Source organism: Lynx canadensis, chromosome A3 (assembly GCF_007474595.2).
Source record: "Lynx canadensis isolate LIC74 chromosome A3, mLynCan4.pri.v2, whole genome shotgun sequence".
NCBI classification, from domain to species: Eukaryota; Metazoa; Chordata; class Mammalia; order Carnivora; family Felidae; genus Lynx; species Lynx canadensis.
In genome coordinates this window covers 81,726,210-81,747,883 of record NC_044305.1, presented here as the reverse complement: position 1 = coordinate 81,747,883, position 21,674 = coordinate 81,726,210, and the positions used below count along the sequence as shown (strand labels likewise).

The 21,674-nt window shown below is 35.7% G+C and overlaps 1 protein-coding gene across 5 annotated transcripts in view; it reads right to left on the bottom strand.

Moving 5' to 3' along the window:
- Nucleotides 1–21,674, bottom strand: part of AFTPH (aftiphilin) — a 67,144-nt gene that overhangs the window by 12,130 nt on the left and 33,340 nt on the right. For 2 of the 5 annotated variants that reach the window (XM_030310701.1, XM_030310702.1), the window contains exons 3-8: nt 14,712–14,863; nt 12,276–12,402; nt 11,814–11,870; nt 7,902–8,024; nt 1,625–1,685; nt 19–102 (exon numbers count right to left, since the gene is read on the bottom strand). In XM_030310701.1, the coding sequence (XP_030166561.1) occupies nt 19–102; nt 1,625–1,685; nt 7,902–8,024; nt 11,814–11,870; nt 12,276–12,402; nt 14,712–14,863 (604 nt within the window). The remainder of the gene's footprint in view (nt 1–18; nt 103–1,624; nt 1,686–7,901; nt 8,025–11,813; nt 11,871–12,275; nt 12,403–14,711; nt 14,864–21,674) is intronic. The other 3 variants (XM_032592653.1, XM_030310703.2, XM_030310704.1) reach the window with 2 other exon arrangements.

The following is a 21,674-nucleotide window of genomic DNA, read 5'->3' as shown; positions in this document are numbered from 1 at the left end:
TTTGAACACTCTGCTGACCTGGGATTGTGGTGCTGCTGCTAGAGCTACTGTCATCCACGGGCCCAAAGAAATCAAGGTTCAGAAGAGTGGAACCTCCACTAGCTTGAAATTCAGTGACCGTGTTGGTGGGCAGCCACACAGAAGGTAAGCCAAGGGAGGAGGGGTTATGTGTAAAAAGGGGTAAGACACACACTTGAACATGCAGGTTATAATTAGTAGTCATTACACATTTTAAAATCAACATTAAAACAATGTGTACAGTATTAGTTTTTCATTACTAAGGACATTTCTAAAGTAACAGTTTAATCCAATGTACATTTTCTCATGTACAAAGTAAATAATTTAACACTTAGTCAGGTTTTAGTTAGGAGTTCAGTTCTTTCAATCAAAACTCGAAGCCATACCAGAAAGACCAAGGGGAAAGTGTACCCGTTAAAGGGAAACAATACTTTAATCTCAACCCAACATTAAGTCACTGTACATGCCCAAATCAATCTTCCTTGTTAGTAATGTTGGTTTCTAATTAATGATTTTTAAAAAGTGACAAAGTTGTCAGTTTCAGGACACACACCAATACATTAACTTGGTCTAAATTAAAATTAAGAAGGAATGTCATAACTGCCCTACCCTGATGTGCAACCTCAAGCTGTACTGTTCCCCTTTAACTCTGAAACAGTAATCAGAAATAGTATACATTTTTAAAGAAGTTGTTTGTTAATAAAAAGCATGATGATTTGACTGAATAAGACACCAGACAACAGCAAAAGGTGCATCCAGGCTTTCCTTCAGCACTGTATTCAATTGGATGCTTTCCATGTCCTAGGACCCCCAGTCTAAGGTAAAGCTGATACAGCGACAGGTGTATTAGACAATGGCTCAAATAACTTATGAAGTGTAAGGAATAAGGGTAATTGTATCTTAAGATCCAATTAAAATTTGTGGTGTCAACACACTGGAAAAGTAACATTTGAAAGACCCACATTACTAGAATAAGTTATTCCTTTTTTAGGATTTTCTCTTAAAGCCATGAGAGAAACCAATTATTTCTACAACTACCTACTAGTACATTGAGATAAATTTTAGAAAAAGATCATGAAAATCATTCATTTTCCATTTGCATAATAAGTGCTCTATAAAATATTATTAAATCTGAAAACTACTTTGAGTCAATAAATATGGATCTATTTGCACATTGTTTTTGGTTATATAATTGTGCTTTGTGCTTTTTTTAAGCAGCCTCTAGCCACAAGACTTTGCATCCAAGAAAATTCCACAAATTAAAACTACAGAAACAGATTTCAAGGGAACTGGTCCTACCTAAAATATCATTTAAACTACTTAGATATTGTAAAAAATAAAGAAGCTTTTTACGTAAGATAAAGAAATCAAAATTTTACCTCTACTGCTACCTGAATTTGGACATTAATACTGTTAATAATAGTAATAGCTGTTTTGTTTTTTTTTTTTGAGCAATTACTATTCAGAAAGAAAGCCTGAATTTCCAAAGATAAGAATAAGAAGTTATGTTCAAACAAAAAAGGAAATCAGCAGAGAGAAGTTTGTCTGAACTTTGTAGCTTTCTTAACTCTAGCTCTGGTGCTAGAGGCTCTACGGAGAGACGTACCATCTAAAGGGTTAGTAAGGCCACTGCTACTCCAGTCAAACTGGACGGGTGGTAGAGACTCCTAGAGTTGAAAACCAAAAAATCAAAATTAATCAGTACAGGCTGTAGCAACGTAAAGAATCCTTAAAACAAAACAAAAAACTATTATAGCAAGATCATTAGGCAATGAAGTACCTAAAGACAAAACTGGGATAATTTACAGTTTCGGAAGATTATCTAAAAATATGAACACAAACTGAAATTGAAAAACTGACAAACAGTACAGCTTATTGATATTAAGAAAAACTGAGAAATGGAATTACTTTTATATTTTCAAACATACTTATGGACTGATTCTATGTCAAGATTTCAATCTATTCTCAAGTTACGGTTGAAAACTACTGGCTAGATTATAATACAAATATTAAAAAAAAATCACTGACTTTTTTCACTGGAGTGATCTACTTAATATTAAATGACTGGCCACTTAAAATTTCTCAGTAGATGGTCTAAAGCAATAGAGAAGGTACCATACTGAAAAGGAGGAGATCTGCGTTATCCAAGACCGAGTAACTGCTAATTAACTAGTTGTATGATCACGTGTGGTTTAATTTAACTGGTCTCTTTATATATAAAATGAGAAAGTTTAGAGTCCAAGAGCTCTGGTTCTTTACAATTGCCCAAACTACAAAGAAAATTATGGGCCAGTAAATAGGAAATACATTTAAAATAAAAAAAATTAAATCAACTTCTCTTAGAAATCACTTATAATCAGTATCAGAATTTAATTTTAAAAATAATGTACTTAAAAGTATACTCAGAGCTCGTTTGCATATTCTAGGTTTTGAGATTTTGTTAATTGTCAAACACATAAATTGAGCAAATAGTACATGTGAGATGGAAGGTGGTACAAAATATTTTAAAAATGATCATTGCTTTAAGAATAGTCAAGAAAAAATTGGGATTCTTAGTTTTCTTTCTTCTTTTATTTTTGGGGTGGTATTGACAACAGTTACTGAAATAACCTGTGTTCTAGAAGACTCTTAATACCAACATGTTGCTGTCTCTTTTTTTGGTAGTGCTTACCACTATGCTTTATTGTAAGGTAGATATTATTACAACTTTATACTCATTTTTTTTTTTTCTGTGTAAAGACTTGTTCCCTGTAGGAAAGGAGCATGAATTGGTTATTTTTGAAAGTCTAATTCCATGATATTATAATACAATTGCCTTGATAATTGGGATACCAATGATAAGCATGTTACTATAAGCATTTAGTCTTCCCTAAAGCAGGTCTGGAGATTTAGGAGGGAGGTATAAACAAAGCAAAATGCTAATATTAGTAGTTGCCAGGGGTTAGGGATAGTTGGGGGTGGGGAGGGCTATTAAAAGAATTCTTTATGGTGATAGAAGAGTTCTATATCTTGATTGCAGTGGTGGTTACACGTATCTATCCATGTGATAAAATGGCATAGAACTATACACACACATTGAAATCAAGTCATATTCCTGGTTTTGATATTATACTATAATTAGTAAGCTGTAATTAGGGAGAGAAACTGGTGAAGGGTACAAAGCATCTCCTCTATACTATCTTTGCAACTTCTTGTGAATCTTTAATTCTTTCAAATAAAATTAATAATGCTGGTGAAAATCTAGTTTATAACCTACCTGCAAGAGTGATAAACACTTAGAAAAGATCTTTAGCTGATCTCAGAAACCATCAAAAAGCTGTAAGTATTTCAACAGATTCAACTATTATTTTACTTAGAGATCATTGAAACCTTTAGTCCTACTGAATAGTGACTGGATGGACAATACTCAAGTTTATGCAATAACAAAATTTCTGGTTAAATGGAACAAAGCTCTTTCATTAACATGTTTTATCTAAATGATGTCAAGTAACCGGCTGCTTAGAAATATTTCAATGATTTGCTAGGCATTTTAGATTCTCATCCAGATATAGGTCATTTTGAAGACACAGCCAATATTATAACAATGAGGTGCTAAAACATGGCTCAACATTTAGTGGAAATAAGACAGAAGTAAAACAGGACACGTTGGCAATTATAAGCTAACTAATGGCATTGCCAAGGAAGACTTCTTAAAGAGAAAGCACTGAATGAAGCATTTTAAAACAAACTTAAGCAATGAGGTATGATTACTGTAGAGACTAAGCACTAAGGAAGAAAAGGTAATAGTAAAAAGAGCAAAAACATTATATGTTAACTAAATGGAAGTAAAAACTTCAAATTAAACAAAAAAAATTAAGTACCTTTAGATTTATCCTTATTTCATGGTTTTGTTGCTTTGGTAATAGTATGTTTTTTTATTTCTGTTCCTAATCACTTGTTTTTAGTATATATAGAAATATAGTTCATTTCTATATATTGATCTTACAGCCTGAAATTTTGCTAAATTCACTTATTGGTATTACTGTTTTTGTAAATTCATTGGGATTTTCTATGTAGATGGATGTCATTTGTTAATAAAGACAAAGAATACCGATTAAGAAAAAAAGAGCAACCCCCCGCCCCCCCCCCCCCCCCAAAAAACAATGGGAACTAGAAACCAGAGACTTGGGTTCTAGTCCCAGCTGTACCACTGATGTATGATTTTGGGTACATCATTTAGCCTTTCCAAATATATTCTCTTAATGTAAAAAGAGCACAGTGCTACACAATTTTTTTTTTCTTTCTTCTAACTTTAAAATTCTGATTCACAGTGCACCTGGATGGCTCAGTCAGTTAAGCGTCTGACTCTTGATCTCGCAGTTCATGAGTTCAAGCCCCATATTGGGCTCTATGCTGACAGTGCACAGCCTGCTTGGGATTCTCTTTCCTTCTCTCTCTGCCCCTCCCCTGTTTGTGCTCTCTCTCAAAAAATAAACTTAAAAAAAATTAAAAAAATAAAATTCTGATTCACAAATGAAATAGCCACATCCAGAAGCCTAAGAGGAAATTTTCTAGTAGTGACTAGCTAGATAACTGCTAGCCAGAGAGCTGACTCAATTCAGCAGTGGATAAAGTGTGGTTAATGTACTGATCTTGCTAAGTAATAGGGGAATCAGTAATGGCACCATGAATGATGTGACCTGGACATTCACTGAATAAAGATTTAAAAAAAAACCAAAACAACAGAAGTATCATTATTGCCTTTTGCCCACAAGCTGTTTTTTTCAGGTGAAAGTATCCTAGAAAAAAACACCAGGAACAGTTGTTAAATAAGTCATTAACCTCCTAAACAAGAGATGCAATGGTATAAACTAATTTGAAGAAACAATAAAAATCCAATGGGTACCCAGATTGAGCCAGATCAGAAAGCAGGCAGTCGTAATGAGAATTATACAATGATGGTAAGTTTGGAAGTCACTGTTAGTGATGCCAATAAAAAAACATAAAAGGAAGGTATGGTGTATAGTTGACCAAAAAAAAAAAAAAGGTATTAAACAGATCTTTCCTGACACATTTTGTTGAACTTCTAGTACTAAAGGCTATGGCTGTTTCCTCCGGATATCATGACTAGTGGAAAGATGTAACAGTATTACAGCATGGCCAAAACGTAAAGTAAAAATAATACACACACTGCCTGCCAGAGAATAGTGGTAAGAAATATTGCTTTACATAAAGAGAATCTTACAATGTACTTTAGATGTTTCTAAAATATTTAAAATATTCAGGAGTATGGAGCCAAGCAAAGATCATACAATTTAGTGAAGAAGGTGTGCTGAGGTGCCTTCTGATACGTGTATGAAGTCTTCAGTTTGAGTGTCTGTATGCTGACATGCTTCATGTAGAATGAAGGCCTACAAAGGCTTAAGTTGATCCAGAAATAAATTTGAGGGGCAACTGGGTGGCTCAGTCGGTTAAGCATCTGACTTCAGCTCAGGTCATGATCTCGTGGTTCGTGGGTCTGAGCCCCACATTGGGCTCTATGCTGACAGCTCAGAGCCTACAGCCTGCTTCAGATTGTGTCTCCATCTCTCTCTGCCCCTCACCCGTTCACTCTCTCTCTCAAAAATAAGCATTAAAAAAAAAAAAAAGAAATGTGAACAACTTCGATTGGGAGATATTTTCACTGGCTCCCAAAAAGCCTAAAAACTTAAGCTAATGAGGATCACAAACCCCAAAAAAGGTACTTAATATTTGTGTATTTTTTAAAGAGATGTATGCACTAAACTGAATAAAAGCATGTGATTAAAGAGAGTTTTTTTTACATAATTAGCAAGAGACCAAGTTCCATCTTCTAGCAAAGAAGTTAGATGTGCTTAAATGCTGCTGAGAACTTCTATACTTGACTAGAAAGGGGGACAGTAGTCCTTGGATTATAAGTATATATATGGGTGTATGCATATGTATAGACACAGCAGCAGCTAAACACCTATCATGGAGACCTGATTAACCTCCATTAAATTAATACACTTTAGTTTCCATTAAAAGTTCCATTAAATTAACATACATGTTTTTTATTAGGTCATCTAAGACTTATAGTCATTTATAATTGAATTCTACAAGAAAGATGGTAAGTATGAGGGGTGACTAGAATATAATATGTAAGATCAACTAAACCAACTAGGGGCAAAAATGACAAGTGACAGCTAACTCTGATAAAATAAGCAATAGTTTATGGGGTGCAACAGAGAGAAGTGGTTGGATGGAGAAGAGGAGGAGGAGGCAGCAGGCAAAACGAGCAACAAGTGGCCTCAAGCAAGAATGGCTTCATTTTCAGTAAATGTGCCAGGTAGTCTGAACCAGGTAGTTCAAGTTAGTTTCCTAATACCTCACACTGTAGGAATAAAAATGTTGCCTTAAGGCAGAAGTGGGAATGTGCTATGGGAGAAGTAATTTTGGGATCTGCTTATGTAGGGCAGGCCTGAGAAGGAAGCTAAGAGCCAGAGAACAATGTAAGGACAATTAAAGGAGGAGAACTAAGGACAGATTCTACCTACGGAGACAAATTTGCCCGAACCACTTTGCCTGTTGCCAACCATCAATAAGGCCAGGCATTTTATGTTTCAGACCTCCTTGCCCACTATTTCAGTGCTAGTAATGAAGTGGCTTCAAAGGGATGTTTAAGCTATGCTAAGTATAAACCACAGTGGTACACAGCCATAATATCAGATGTTCCTTGAAACACAGCTGAAAGGGTAGGACTTTGCTTTATGTTACTGTTTTCTAAAGTATATTCTTCAAAATTCTAGTTCAATGGGTGTTATGACTCCTTTTCCCTTTGTCCCTGTGGCCAAGTAAATTTAAGAAATAATTAAAATTAAATAGGGTTATTTACTGCAGGATACTCCAGAGACCTTAATATGTGTGTTGAGAATCTTCAAGGGTGGTTATTGGGTATATATGAAAAATTTTCCAAACTTACTTCCCCCTGGAACCCTTCTTTAGTAGAGCATCTCTGGGGGTTAGTGTTCAAAGAACACACACTTTGGGAAAAGCTGTTCAAATACACACTTTTGTGTTAGATATAACTAAAGATGATATTTAAGGTAAAAAAAAAAAAATAACACGGCAAGAATGTTTTACAAATGGTAATGTTCACTTAAAAATATTAATCTTCTAAAAAAAAAAATGTTTAACCAGCACTCAGTCAGTTTCTAATGATGTGGGAGGAGTAAGCAAATTTTTCCACAGATAAAAAAGTGAGGGGGAAGGCTCTGCTATTAACTATATTAGACTGAAAAAAATTTGTGCTTAATGATGCCAAGGAGGTAAAGGATAAGAAAGACTGCTTTCTTTTCTTCTGAATCCGGAATGTTTTGTAAAAGGCCACATTATTTTCAACTTAAATAACTTTTATTCAAGCTCTCAAAACAACAGTTTTTGATGCAATCAACAATTTTATTACTTAATAAAATTTGCAGGTTTCGGGGAAAACACACAATAGCAGATTTGAAGAGTCGGTGTCAATGTACCATTTCCCAATTTTTTTGAAAATCAGCACTTACCAGATTGGTATGTCAGTAATTATGATCATACAATGTTCAAGCTGTAAGGGGTTTTTAGAGATGCCTGCTTCACAAAGTCTTCATTTTATAGGTAAAGAAACTAGGGCCTAGATAGGTTTAAAGGACTTACACATAACCAGCTAGTGCTCAAGTGTGCCTTTTTTAAAAATTAAAGATAGTTTGTTAATTGTATTCCAAGGGATGTTAATAAGTAATCAAAATCATGTCCATCATGAAGTCAAAATTTTTACATATTTTAAACTAAAATTTATACTTAAGGGAAACACTCTGGACGTATGTGTGTATACATGCATAAATGTATCAATACACAGATATTTTTACCTGAAATTGGTCAGATGTACATGTGTTCATTTCTGGTGACATGGTGTTTGTCTGACCAATGGAAGCGATTTTTTCTGCAGCAGATAGTGGTTTCAATGGTTCCTTGGTGGGTTCTAACATACCCTGAAAAAGGCATATTAGCCATTAATGGGGAGGGGGAGAAGTCAACTCAAACTTCATGAGAAAAATCAATGTAGCACAAAGTAAAAACCCAAGTCATTTGGAAAGTGCTAAAGACAAAAAGGAACTACTGTTAAATTTTGTTTAGAGAAAATTTTATAGCACTGTAGTGGAAAATGTTTTACAATAGTACCTTTGGAATCCAAACTTTTGAAGCAAGACCTTGTATTTTAAATCAGATTTGTTTTAAAGTGCCTAGTTATCACTGTTATACAAAAGCATAAGCAATTTGGAATGCCAGGGGTGGGGAAGAGGCAAGCACAACAGTATATAGTATGCAGGCCCTAAGAATCCAACACTTTTGTGACATTTCAGACACTGAAACAGAAAAGGACATCCTTTGTACCCATTACACCATGGTGGTGCTTGGAGAAGTGAGAATTCTAAAACACATCATCTAGAGAGTGGCACTCTTGGAGGGGCCAAGATGATGGAGCAGCATAGAAGTTCTCTGCTTCTCTCGTCCCTGAAATGCAGCTAGATTAGCATCGAACCATTTTGCACACCTAAAACACATCATCTAATGTGATGGGGTCTACATGCTTCAGTGTATGTTTAGTATTTGAGCCTATCACCACTAGAGGATGGGAGCTTTCATACTTAGTTCCTTGAACTGGCATAGTAGAGAAACAGCCATTCCAGAGGGGAAAACATCTTACATGTTCCACTACGTGTGTTAAAAATCTAACACACTTTTTGAGTAAGAAAGGAAGGCACTGAGGATGGAGGTAGAAATAAAGAAGGAAAAAAAAAATCAGCAGTCTGCATCAATACTCTACCAAACACTACTAATAATGGGTAATCATCCAGGTTAATGGCCTGCCAAAAAAAGTTTTAACACATTTTAAAATAACACTTGATAAACTCTTGAATATTTATCAACCAGACTACACAAAAGTCTCCCTTTACTGGGGGGAAAAATATCAAAACTGCTAAGACAGCTTTGTAAGGCTAGAATCTGTAAAATCCACCACCCCCCCTTTTTTTCTAAGAATCTGTGAATTTCTAAAAACAAGTTTTCAGGACTATCTCTCCTCTTTTCGTGTAATAGGGTATATGCTGGGGCACCTGGGTGGCTTAGCTGGTTAAGCGTCTGACTCTTGGTTTGGGCTCAGATCATGATCTCACGGTTCCTGAGTTTGAGCCCTGTCCTGCGCTCCGAGCTAACAGTGCAGAGCCTGCTTGGGATTCTCTCTCCCCACCTCTCTTCTCTGACACTCTCCTGCTCGTTCTCTCTCACGCTCTCTCAAAATAAACTTAAAAAAAGATAGGGTACATGCTAACTAAAGCAATTTATAGATGCAATCTTTTTCTTTTTAAGTTTATTTTGTGAGAAAGAGAGAGAAAGAGAGAGAAAGAGAGAGAAAGAGAGAGAAAGAGAGAGAAAGAGAGAGAAAGAGAGAGAAAGCGAGGCGCACGAAGAGCGAACCGCTATCCCAGCGATAGCCATCTCGCGATAAGAGAGAAAAGAGAGAGAAAGAGAGAGAAAGAGAGAGAGAGAATATCCCAAGCAGGTTCCATGCTGTCAGAGCAGAGCCCCACGCAGGGCTCAATCCTGAGAACCATGAATTCATGACCTGAGCCGAAATTAAGAGTCAGACGCTAACCACCCAAGTGCCCCACACAAATTCCATTCTTAACGATGATATTTTATAAAAGGCTTTCCTCCAAAGCTTGAATGAAAATAAATTCGTGGTCTGACTCATCAGCATATACATTCTGCACACTTTCTAGTGTGCCCTTATGTAAAGAGACCATGCATTCAGCAAACAATTACCAACCTTAGCCAACTTTTCTAATGTCAACTATCACTTAAATCAGTGGTCCTCAAAGTGGTCCCCAATCAGTAGTTTTTGAATCACCTGGGAACTCGTCAGATACGTAACCCCACCCCTACTGAATAAGAAACTCAATGGTGCCCAGCATTCTGTTTTAATACATCTTCCAAGCAATTCTGATGCATGTTTTTTTATAAAGTATTTTTTTAATGTTTTATTTTTGAAAGAGTGAGAGCAGAGGAGGGGCAGAAAGAGAGGGGGGGCAGAGGATCTGAAGGAATCCAAAAACACAAACACATCCTTGGGCTGAGGATCCAAAGTGGGCTCAGGCTCTGCACTGACAGCAGTGAGCCCGATGCACAGCTCAAACTCACAAACTGAGATTATACCCAACCTGAAGTTGGATGCTCAACCGACAGAGCCACCCAGGTGCCCCAATTCTGATTCATATTAAGGTCTGAGAACCAGTGACTTAACTGACCACTTCAGGTACTACTGCTTCCGATGAGACCAAAAGATACTGAACACCTTATCTGTGTAAAGCACCATGGGAAAAATTCAGGTATAATTAAAATCTGAAACCAGATATGAAAAAGAATGTTTCTAAACATAAGGCATCATAAAGATGGAGGAGGAGAGATGTATTCACTAAATCAACTTTGGTATTAAAAGCTTATAAAAATGGTAGAGTTATTGCTGATAAAGATTGTAATTAAGGCAGAAAAATAAAGCAAGAATATCCCTCTCTAATTCCTCACAAAATTTAAAGAACTGGCTCATGCCTGAGCCTACACATAAGGATTAAGTAGGTTACCGCCCCCAGTGTGCTGAATGAAAACTCCTACAAATTAAATTCATACTTTCTACCTCAGTATGTGACAGTAACACCAACCACCTCTAGAATGCTACTCCTTGAGGAAAAAAGAAATGCAAATAACCAAAGGTTAGAGTATGTCCTGGATTATATTTACCCACAACAGCAAACAGTATAGGGATAATCAAGGTGTTTTGAAAATACAAGGTAAATTACATTTGTAAAGGAGAGAAACTGATAAAAAGATTCAAGCACAGGTTTTTGTCTAATTCCACAAAACTACAAAAACAAAAAGTAAAACATTCCAATTCAAATCAATAATTAGGCCTTATTCATGGAAAAGTTTTGTAGATTAAAAAAGGTCAAATTTCACAGCAAATTCATTTTTGCATGCACATAAGGTTGTATAAATTCCATACCAAGCTATATTTTTCTTTCTTAAACATTTTTCCTTGTTTTCAAAAGTTATTGGTGAAAGAATTTAATTCACCAATAACTCAAAGACACACCAAAAAACACAAACACATCAAACTTCAAAGTGTGACTGAGTCTTGAGAAGGTACACAAAGAAAATTCCTCAGTTATCCTGGACTACCTGGCATATCTGAAAAAACAAAATTCAACATATTTAAAAAATTAATGGAAAAAAACTGAGGACCGATTATGGGTCCTGGCCCATTTTTAATTACTATCATTTGGTATTCCCAAGGTTTTAGACACATCCATCCATAGCTTCAACAGTGCATGATTTAAAACTGATCACAACTGGGTTACAACAAATGCTATCTAAGCCTTCAAATACTTCAGCTTCCACTTTTTAAAGGCAAATTTAGGAAGAAAAACAAGAAGGAAAGAAGAAAAAGCAAGACCTCTAAAGGTACATTTTACAAAGAGTTATGAGCACTATATTACTAGGATAATCTTCGATCTAAAACAAAACAGTGTCTTTAATTAATACGGCAACATGTCCTTAAATCAAGACTTGAAGGGATGAGATGAAAAAGGATATTAATACTTATTCCCTTAATGTTCCCACACTAGACACCCCTTAAAATATACTTTCCACATCATGCCACGTAAGATAATTTTATAGAATGAATGCAGCAATGATAAATAGGTACAGGGACATTTTGTACTTACCAATCCTGCTGCATACATGGGCACTATAACAGGCTGCTTCTTGTTACCCGTGAAGAGCTACACATGTGTGTTAGAGAAAAAGAATGTATATTCAGAGAATGAGATGTCATACACTGAAACAGTTAACATGTTATTGCATACATTGTGAAATATAAATAGAAGAAATTGTTAAGTTGCCCATATGGGCTTGTATTTTGGATCTGTTACTACAATTCCTCTATTTTATAGTTAATGAAAAACATTACAAACAACCTTTTCTAAAAGTAAAAAATATTGACTGGAGAAAAATTTAGATGCATTTATGTTTAAGAGCTGGCATATTCAAAATACATGAGCATTTAAGCCAACTAACATTTATTTTTCTGAGGAACTAGCTTATCACAGCTTGAACAAAAGTGTAACAGAATTTAAAAACACCCATAGGTCCACTAAAGGATTTTCCAAGGTACTAACAAAACTCACAATGTTTCGGGTGTCTATTCCCAAGGAGCACAAAAGCTTCTTGTTGCTATGGGAGCCACCCCACTGATATCTCAAGCCATGTGCATCGTGGATGTCCTGTAGCTCGGTCCACACATCCAGCAGTTCCCTGCAAAGGTCATGATGAAGCCATCAACAATGGGTTACTCAATAGCTTTCACCATGAATCCTAGTTTTAATGTGACTGTGAAATATTATACATTCCAGTTAATCTTGTGTTTAACATGAGTATACAGCTATTTTCTGAATAAAATCAACTGCCACCACTTATAGTCATTAAAGTAGCTAGTAGCTAAGCTAAACTCATTTGAAACAGTATGTCAGTAATCAACCAAAATTTAGCCTGTATGTTTTTTCAATTGTAAAAAATTTTTTTAATTTTATATTTTTTTAACATTTATTTATTTTTGAAAGACAGAGACCACAAGTGGGGGAGGAGCAGAGAGAAAGGGAGACACAGAATCCGAAGCCAGCTCCAGGCTCTGAGCTGTCAGCACAGAGCCCGACATGGGGCTTTAACTCACAAACTGTGAGATCATGACTTGAGCTGAAGTCTGATGCTTAACCGACTGAGCCACCCAGGAGCACCAAACTTTTTTTTTTTTAACGTTTATTTATTTTTGAGAGAGCACGAGCAGGAGAGGGGCAGAGGGAGAGGGAGACACAGAATCTAAAGCCGGCTCCAGGCTCTGAGCTGTCAGCACAGTGCCTGACATGGGGCTCAAACTCACAAACTATGACATCATGAGCAGAAGTCAGACGCTTAACTGACTGAGCCAACTGGGCACCCCTTAAAACAAAAATATTTAATATTTAAGAGAAGGAAAGAAATCATTCAGCATTCCACCATATTACTATAGCTATTTAATATGCTTTCTCTTTGAGTCTTGATCCACAAACACACAACTGCAATTACAGCAAATACATAACTTTGTATTCTTTTCTCAGATTTTAAGCATTTCCTCATCTACATGTATACATTTTCCAATGGTCATGTAACATTCTTAGACACATGCATCATTATTTGACCACAACCTTATAGTTTAAATAAGTTATTTTCACTGTTCATCTCCTATTGTTAGTTAGGCAAATTATCTTCCTGTATTTTACACGGTATTTTGTTGTAGAGTTGTGTTATTTCCCAAAATGAATCTCTTGGAGAGATTTCTGGGTCTAAGAGTATGAACTACTGCACAACTAGCATATTTTTAAATAACACATCTAAACAGTTTTAAGATGGTAAAGCATAAACCTTTTTGTCCCGTTCTCAGAAATCACCCCCAAAAAACCAAGAAGCAAATCATAATCTCCATATTTAAAAAAAATTAAGAGATAACTAAAACTTTGCACCACAAACTTTGAGGTCACAAAGAGGGATGAAGGAGGGACTTGTAGAGGGAGAGAATATGTTCAGAGGTGGAGTAATGAGATGCAAAAGTCCAGGAATAATAACTTTGAAATTAAAATTAGATAATCAATCTAGCTCCTCTAACATCTAATAATTAATAGGAGTTCCAGAAAGAAAACAATGGAGGGAAAGTAACTGTATTGGTATTATATTGGTAATTGTCAATTCAAGAGAACTGCCCAATACTGAAGGACAGAAGCCTCCAGATTGAAAGGTCATATACCTAGTGTTCAGTCCAATTAATAAAGACTCATATCAAGATACTTCATTGTGAAATTCCAGAATACCCACAACAAAAAAATCCTAAATTATAAATTTAACATAAGGGTAGAATAAAAATTTTACTACCCATGTACCTTTATTTCTCAGGAGGCTATCAGAGGATGTGCCCCACCAATATGGGCTCTAAGTGAATGGCAATCCCAAGATACCATGTTTAAGAAGCCTAGATTGAATCCATCCCAAATTGGGATAGAATGGTGGAAGGCTCAGGGAAAAAAAAATGGAATGGCTAGCCTGACAGGTTTGATCATAACCTGGAGGGTAGGAAAAGACTGAGTAAATGAAAAAGAGAGGCAACTATCAAGTCCAAGAAGAAGCTTACTATAATGGAAATAGTGGCTTAGCAATGAACACTATTCACATGATTAAAATAATGGAAATACCAAATATCAACTTAACAAAAAACTATGATGTAAGTCATACAGGGAAGATGAAGGGAGGAGAAGAGCACATGTAAAGTCTAAATTCACACTTATCATACTCAAGTCAAAAGATAATATATAAAATCGACTGAGGAGAGTAAGGATTTAGAAATATTTGAAAAAGCGTTCAAAAATGGAATAGGGAGGTTTTTTTTGTTTTGTTTCAGCACAATACGATTTTTTAAACTTCAACACAATGTTACAAGAACATTTTAGAACGCTGATGTTTTAAGGTAACTGTTGTTCTAATTTATAAGGTTAAAACTAAAGAACATACATGCTATCTAAAAACTGTCGACTACTTACCCACTTTCAGCTAAGGCCTCTCTTGTTTTTATTGGGAAGGTGCTTGTTTCCAGCAAGTGCTTCAGGGAAGTAACTTCTTCTTCAGTATCAGGGATAAATATTGAAGGAAAACATGCTTCGAAAATTCGCTCCAGGCGGTTTAGTAAAGCTGTCTGCATCAAAACAACCCCCCAAAAGTTTAATTTCTCTAATTTTAATGATTTTAGTTTTATCATCATCAACACACATACACACACACACCTCTGACCCCACACCCTGTCCACTACTACAGGAGAGGGAGGTTCACTATCAGTCAGGTACAGGAAGCACTAAGTCAAAGGAGCATAACTACTTGCAGAACAGATGCTCTAAATGATCACTTTAAATACTCATGGTGATACAGTGGCGACAAGTAAATGTAGTTATATGCCAAGCAACATAGCTGGTACTTTGCAAACATTACCTTATTTATTAGTCTATTAAAAAATTCAAAGAAGAAATTAACTACTCAATTGTATAATGAGAAAGCAATCGCAAAGTGTGAATTATCTACCCAAAGCAAAACCAAAACCAAACAGCAACATTCATAAAAGCAGGCGGCATTCATATTCTATCACGGGATGTTCCCTACTACCACCCATGTACTCTAGATTTAGGAACAATTAAATTGAAGGTTTGTGAAAAGTATTATGCTATCATAGTTGAAGAGAACTTTTTTCTTGAGCATAAAAACATTTGAATTTTAAAACACTTTTAGAAATATCTCTGCTAAAAGAACAAAGTAGGAAAGAATGTCTTATTTTTACTAAGAAAAGCAATAGCTCATTTTTCATTTTGATGATCTGTGTTATCTTTTAAAAATCCCACTTCTTTACTCTTCTGTGGTGTATACAGGTGTATTTTTGAATAGAACACTGCCTTTCTTCCAAGAATGGATATTCCCTAGAGTATTTTTACTGAGAACACTGGCATTTTGAAGTATTTTCTTTAATTAAAATTTGCTGAATTTATATTCACTTACACTTTTTGGGGTACTACTAGGTTATTCTACATGTGCAGCCCACAGTAACTAACATTTATCCCCACTTTCCTAAGTGTATCTCAGACACATGTAAAATATTTTCAACTTAACTCAATTTACCGCTTAAACATCAAATAGGAATACAAACTGTTAAAGACTGTCAGAAGTGTACTACTGAAATGCTATCGAGTACACAAGAAAACGCCACATCATGGTGGTATTTCCTGCCAAGTAACAAAGACAAGTTAACGCTTGATTTCTGTTGTTCAGCACAGTCAGCAAACAGGAAAATGAAAAGCAAAAGGAAAATATCTTCCAGATTTTCCAATCCAAAAATCTCTTTTGGAAGCAGTATCAGAGCAAAAACTTAACAATGCGTAATTAGTCTCAGGGTACTCTTCTGCTATCTCTACAAAAGTTATTCTAACACCTTCATTATATTCATGTGTGTGATATGGGAAAAGGTTCTCAGTATCAATTATGAAACCTACAGGAAAGAGTAGACTCAAGATCCCAAGGCTCGTGAAACTTGAGTGTGTCAAGGGGACCGGCACTTACTTGCTTCAACAGAGGGAATGGACAGACATTACTTTTAAAGGGATCAGATAACCATCTAATTGGAAACATGATGAGCACAGGCTCCTTCTGGGCAGACAAGGTAAACAAAAACTCACATATGACCATATTTTACTTCTCTGTAAATTACAATTGAATCTCTCTCGTATCCTCTGTTATCCTTTCCGTGGGAAAGAAAAAATATTTGTCAAAAGAAGCAATGACCCCAAAATACATTCAGTCATTTGGGCAATATTACATTTAACTACCAAGTCTTAGGTACGACAGTGAGCAAATTCTTAAAATGAGTGGAATGTATGTGAACATTACATTCACTTCAAGTTTTTACATCTTCCCCCTCTCATACAGAGTATAAATTACGTGGGAAATTTAAAAGACAGTTCCATTTGTCTTTAAGGTTAGATATTACATTCGATTGCTTCAAATATTTTCTTGGATGAAGTAGAGCAAGGGTCAGAATTTTTTTCTATACAGGGCCAGATAGTAAATATTTTCAGCTTTGCACCAGCCATAAACAAGTAAGTGTGGTGTGTTCCAATGAAACTTTATTTACCAGAACAGGCGGCCAGATAGAACAGGCCATAGTTTGCAGATACCTGTGGTATGGCAGTAAATAACAAAGATTCAAATAATCAGAACCCACTAACTGAAAAGCACCACCCACCACAAGGAGGAACTCTAACAATTTAACAAGAAAGCAGCTAACAGAATTAAAGATTTTGACGAAAATTGTATTTCCTCTGACATTTTGCTTTAAAAGTACATCGATTTCCAACTATCAGACTATTTCCAACTATGAGACTAGTCTGGTAGAAGGGAATCCTCTAGAAAGAGTTCCATACTAATATTTTGTTCACGGTAATAAATGCCAAATTTCATTTGCTACTAGTCAATTCCAGTAAGTAAATGGCTGATGTAACTATAATACTTCAGTGGAGGACTGTGGACGCAAGGGGCTGAGACTCCGCTTCTGGATTTATAAACTGGAGATATCAGGGGCAACCTCACAGGGTGGGTGACGAGTTACAGGATTAAATACTTGGCACCCAGTGTGTGCTCAAGAAGTGGTAACTTTTTCTTACTACTATTGTTATTGTACAGATGATATGCAGAAACAGAGTGGCCTACCAAGGAATAAAGTAAATGTCAAAACTAGATTCAAAGCTCACTAGGGATGTTGCTCTACCACTACTTGGCATTCTAAATCATTAAGAAAATATTTGTCTCAGACTATCAATTTCTACATTATAACAAGAAAAGAATACAAATTTTTGCACCTTCTCCAAGACCCTCCAACTTAATTGGAAAATAAGTACCAATTTAAAAACGTCTATCATTAAGAACCACTTTTATAAATAGAACGTGTTACTGCTACTCCTTGTGGATTTTAAACTTTGGAAATTGGTAAACATTTTGCTTGACATTTTGGCATTTGTGACTCAAATCTTGATCACACTATAAAATGCAAAGTGTGCAAATCACACGTTGGGGGTGTTTGAGTGTTTTACTTCCCAAGAAGCACAATAAAGTTACAAGTTCAAAATGTAATGGAACATAGTCCAAGGAACTTGGTAAGTAGAACAGGTTTAAGAACATAGCTAACATAATGCTCGAAAGAGAAATCAAACAACCCACCACAACAGTCTCTCTTGTGACCAAACAGAAAGGTTTCTTTCAAGAAACCGATTTTCTAAAAGACTGTAATCACACAGTAAATTAAAAAAAAAATTGAGATATTTGAGACATATGAGCACAAGATAAAAGTTATATATGAAAACTGTGATATTGGTAAAAGTTTTTGTTTTAATTATTAATTTTAACTGTTGTAATATCTATATAAATTTTTTCCTCAATACTATTAGCCATGGATAGTTTAATACATACAATAGCCTTAAACCAAATCAGTAATAAAATTAATATCACATCAACACTAGGGTTACTGAAATGAATTATTATTTAACTTGGATTTATTCTGTGTAAGAGTAAAAAATAACTTTATATTACTCTACCTAATAAGAATTCTTGTTTCTACATAGATTGCATCCAGCCATAAGAGGCAAGCTACTCCCAGTTTTGATTAAATGGGGATACTACACAGTTTTGAACTCCTTGGAGCAGACTGACTCAAAAAAAGATGTGAATTTAACAGTAATGTTTATTAACACATTACAGTACATGTGGACTTGTATTAGATGTAAAATTCTAAAATATTATATTTTATTATTTGGAATTAGTGGTAAAGTCAGACTGGCTACGCTCTGGTTTCCCTCAGCAGATAAGGCAGCATATGGAAAACAATATCAGTACAGCCTAGTTCAAGAAAGTGAAAGATCAAAAGATGCCCTCTGAAACCGTCACAAACAGCAAAAGCTTGATACAGTGTGTTATGTTTTTCATTTAATGCTTATGCAGTGCTTATCACATGCCAGGCGTTATTCTAAATGCTTTATGAATATTAGCTCACAGAAGAACACAGATGAACCATCAGAGGGAAGTAACAGTAATCTTATCCCCATTGTCTAGATGAGAAAAACGGAGCACTAAGAGGTTAATTTGCCCACAGTCAGATGAATATTACATGCTGAATCCTAATCTAGGAGGTACAGTTTCAGAGTCTGTGCTCTTAAACACTAGATTATGTTGCCATCAAAGCAGTTCGAAGTTCAATTTCTAAAAATTATAGGAGCGTTGAGGGTGGGGACTATGTCTCATTTCGAATCTCCGGTACTTAGGTTCGTGCATATAGTGGATATAAAAATGTTAGCTAAGTTAATGTTAAGTCAGTGTGCACTTAAAAAAAAAAAACAACAAAAAAAAAACACTTCACCCTTATTTAAGACTGCAGGGGGCATGTTTGTTCTACTTATGAAAGTAGATCTTATTATAAGCCATCTAAATCATTTTTGTACATAGATTGGATATATTTATATAATTGTAACAAGTATAAATAACCAAATGCCTTTATGTTCTAGGTACTATGTTTGATACTTACATATGTTACTTTACTAATCTTTAAAAACAAAACAAAAACAAATCCTGAAAGGTAAGTATTACTGTTTCATTATAGATGAAACTAAAGCTCATGGAGATTAATTAACCACAGTCTCATGTTGGTATGGTACACAGCAAGGATTTGATCCCAAGTCTGACTCCAAAGTCTCTTTTCACCAAATCATGCTTTTACCCACTTTTTGTGGTCTTTCAAACATTTGTAGCCATTAGGTAAGAGATTCAACTGTTAACTGCTGAGGTGATGACCACACTTAAAGCAATTATTTCATCTATATAATTCATAGTTTTTAACAAAGCAAATTATAAATTTTTACTAAAGAGTGATGCACTGTAAATTAATGAGAAGGTAACAAGTACCCACACATTTAGCATACTAGTTAGCTGAGGTTACAATAGTAACTGCATAGCAAACTAAATAAAATAACATTCACATCAATTACCTGACTTTTATCTTTTTAAGAAGTTGGGATTAAAAAAAATGTTCATTGGGGCACCTGGGTGGCTCAATTAAGCGTCCAACTTTGGCTTAAGTCACGATCTCCTGGTTCATGAGTTTGAGCCCCATGTTGGGCTCTGTGCTGACAGCTCAGAGCCTGGAGCCTGCTTCAGATTCTGTGTCTCCCTTTCTCCCCCTCTCCCGCTCATGCTATGTCTCTCTTAAAAATAAACACCTTTTTTTTTCAATTTTTATTTGAGTGATCGAGCGAGTGGGGGAGGAGCCGACAGAAAAAGGGAGAGAGAATCCCAAGCAAGCTCCACACTTAAGTTCAAGCCCCACGTCAGGCTCCACATTACGACTGTGAGATCATGACCTGAGCCGAAATCAAGAGATGGACACTTAACAGACTGAGCCACACAAGCGACCCTCAATTATTGCCTTTTAAATGCTTTTAACTTCAAAGCCAAAGAGGAAAAAGTCATCAGTTCTCTCTTGAATGTGGAATTAGAAAACTGGTGGTTGGTTAGCTGAATACGCATGCCTTTCAATTCACACATGTAGCAAATTCTCAGCCTGGTGAACAGCCTCACGTCTGGCCATTACACGTTTTAAGAACTGGGGGCTCTGATCAACGTACGGTTGAAAGTCAAATGCTATTCAAGGCAGGTGCCATTTTTTCTCTATTCATGTCCAGCGCTAAGACAAAGAAGAGCATGGTGCTCAGAAGAGTTCCTAACCTGTCAAAACTATTCTGAGAACAGAAACTAGCCCCAAGCAGTAGCCAGAACTCGAGATGCTCTCACACAAATTCTCATTTGCCTCCAATACTTTCTGCCATTCACCAAAAAATGCAGTTGGCATCACTATCTCTTGCACCTTTACAGACCATTTTCCAAGAAGTTCATTTCTGAGATTTTTCAGTAGCAACTAATATTTATTGAACACTTATGTGCAAGAGAACGTGGTAAACACACGGACACGTACAATTTTATTTTACTTTCAGAGTAAGGCATTTTAAATAAGTACTATTATTATTCTCTAAATCTAAGGTTCAAGAAAGTGACTAATACAAATTAGTGTTGAAACCTAGATCTGAATCTGGCAGTATAACACCAGAGCATCGCTTTCAAGCACTCACTGTATGTACCCAGGGCCAAGGCCTAAGGCCCACAATAACTTTAGGGATTCATGAAAATGTTTTAATAGCTAATATTAATATATTCATCTTTACACCAAGTAATAAAATAGAATTTTAAATATCTTTTATGGGTAAGTCATATAAAAGTCATATGTGGCCCTGGCTATATTGCTCTCAAAAGGTACACTGGCTTTTACCTTTCCCAATTTTCTCCTTTTCATATATTTGTTTTCCTATCAGGGTCCTTTATTACCTTCAATGTCTCTATAACAACAATTATTACTTTTTCAAACCAGGTATGATTTCTGGGAAAGCACAAATGCTCAGCTATCCAATGGTTTAATTCATCAATGGGGGCAAAGCATTATGTATGAATTCACTTATACTCATTCTCAGGTCTGTCATATCTCCATGTTTAGGGTAAAGGTATATAAGCAGCCGTTTCATTTTATTCACTGATGCAAACAAGTCATTATTAAATGCAGAGTTTACCAACTGGTAGGTCCCAGTCACAAATACGTTATAAATCTCCCCTAAATCCTGAATGCTACACAGGGAAAAATGGCACTCCCTCTTATTAAATTAATGTTATGTGTCAACTTGACTGGGCCATGTGCCCAGACAACTGGTCAAACACTGTTCTGGGTATGTGTGTGCAGGTGTTTCTGGATGAGATTAACATCTGAATTGGTAACCTGGGTAAGGCAGATTGTCTTCTCTAATATGAATGGGCCTCATGCAATCAATTGAAGACAGCTTGAGGACTGTAGTTGGTACTTCTCTGCCTCCATAAACACA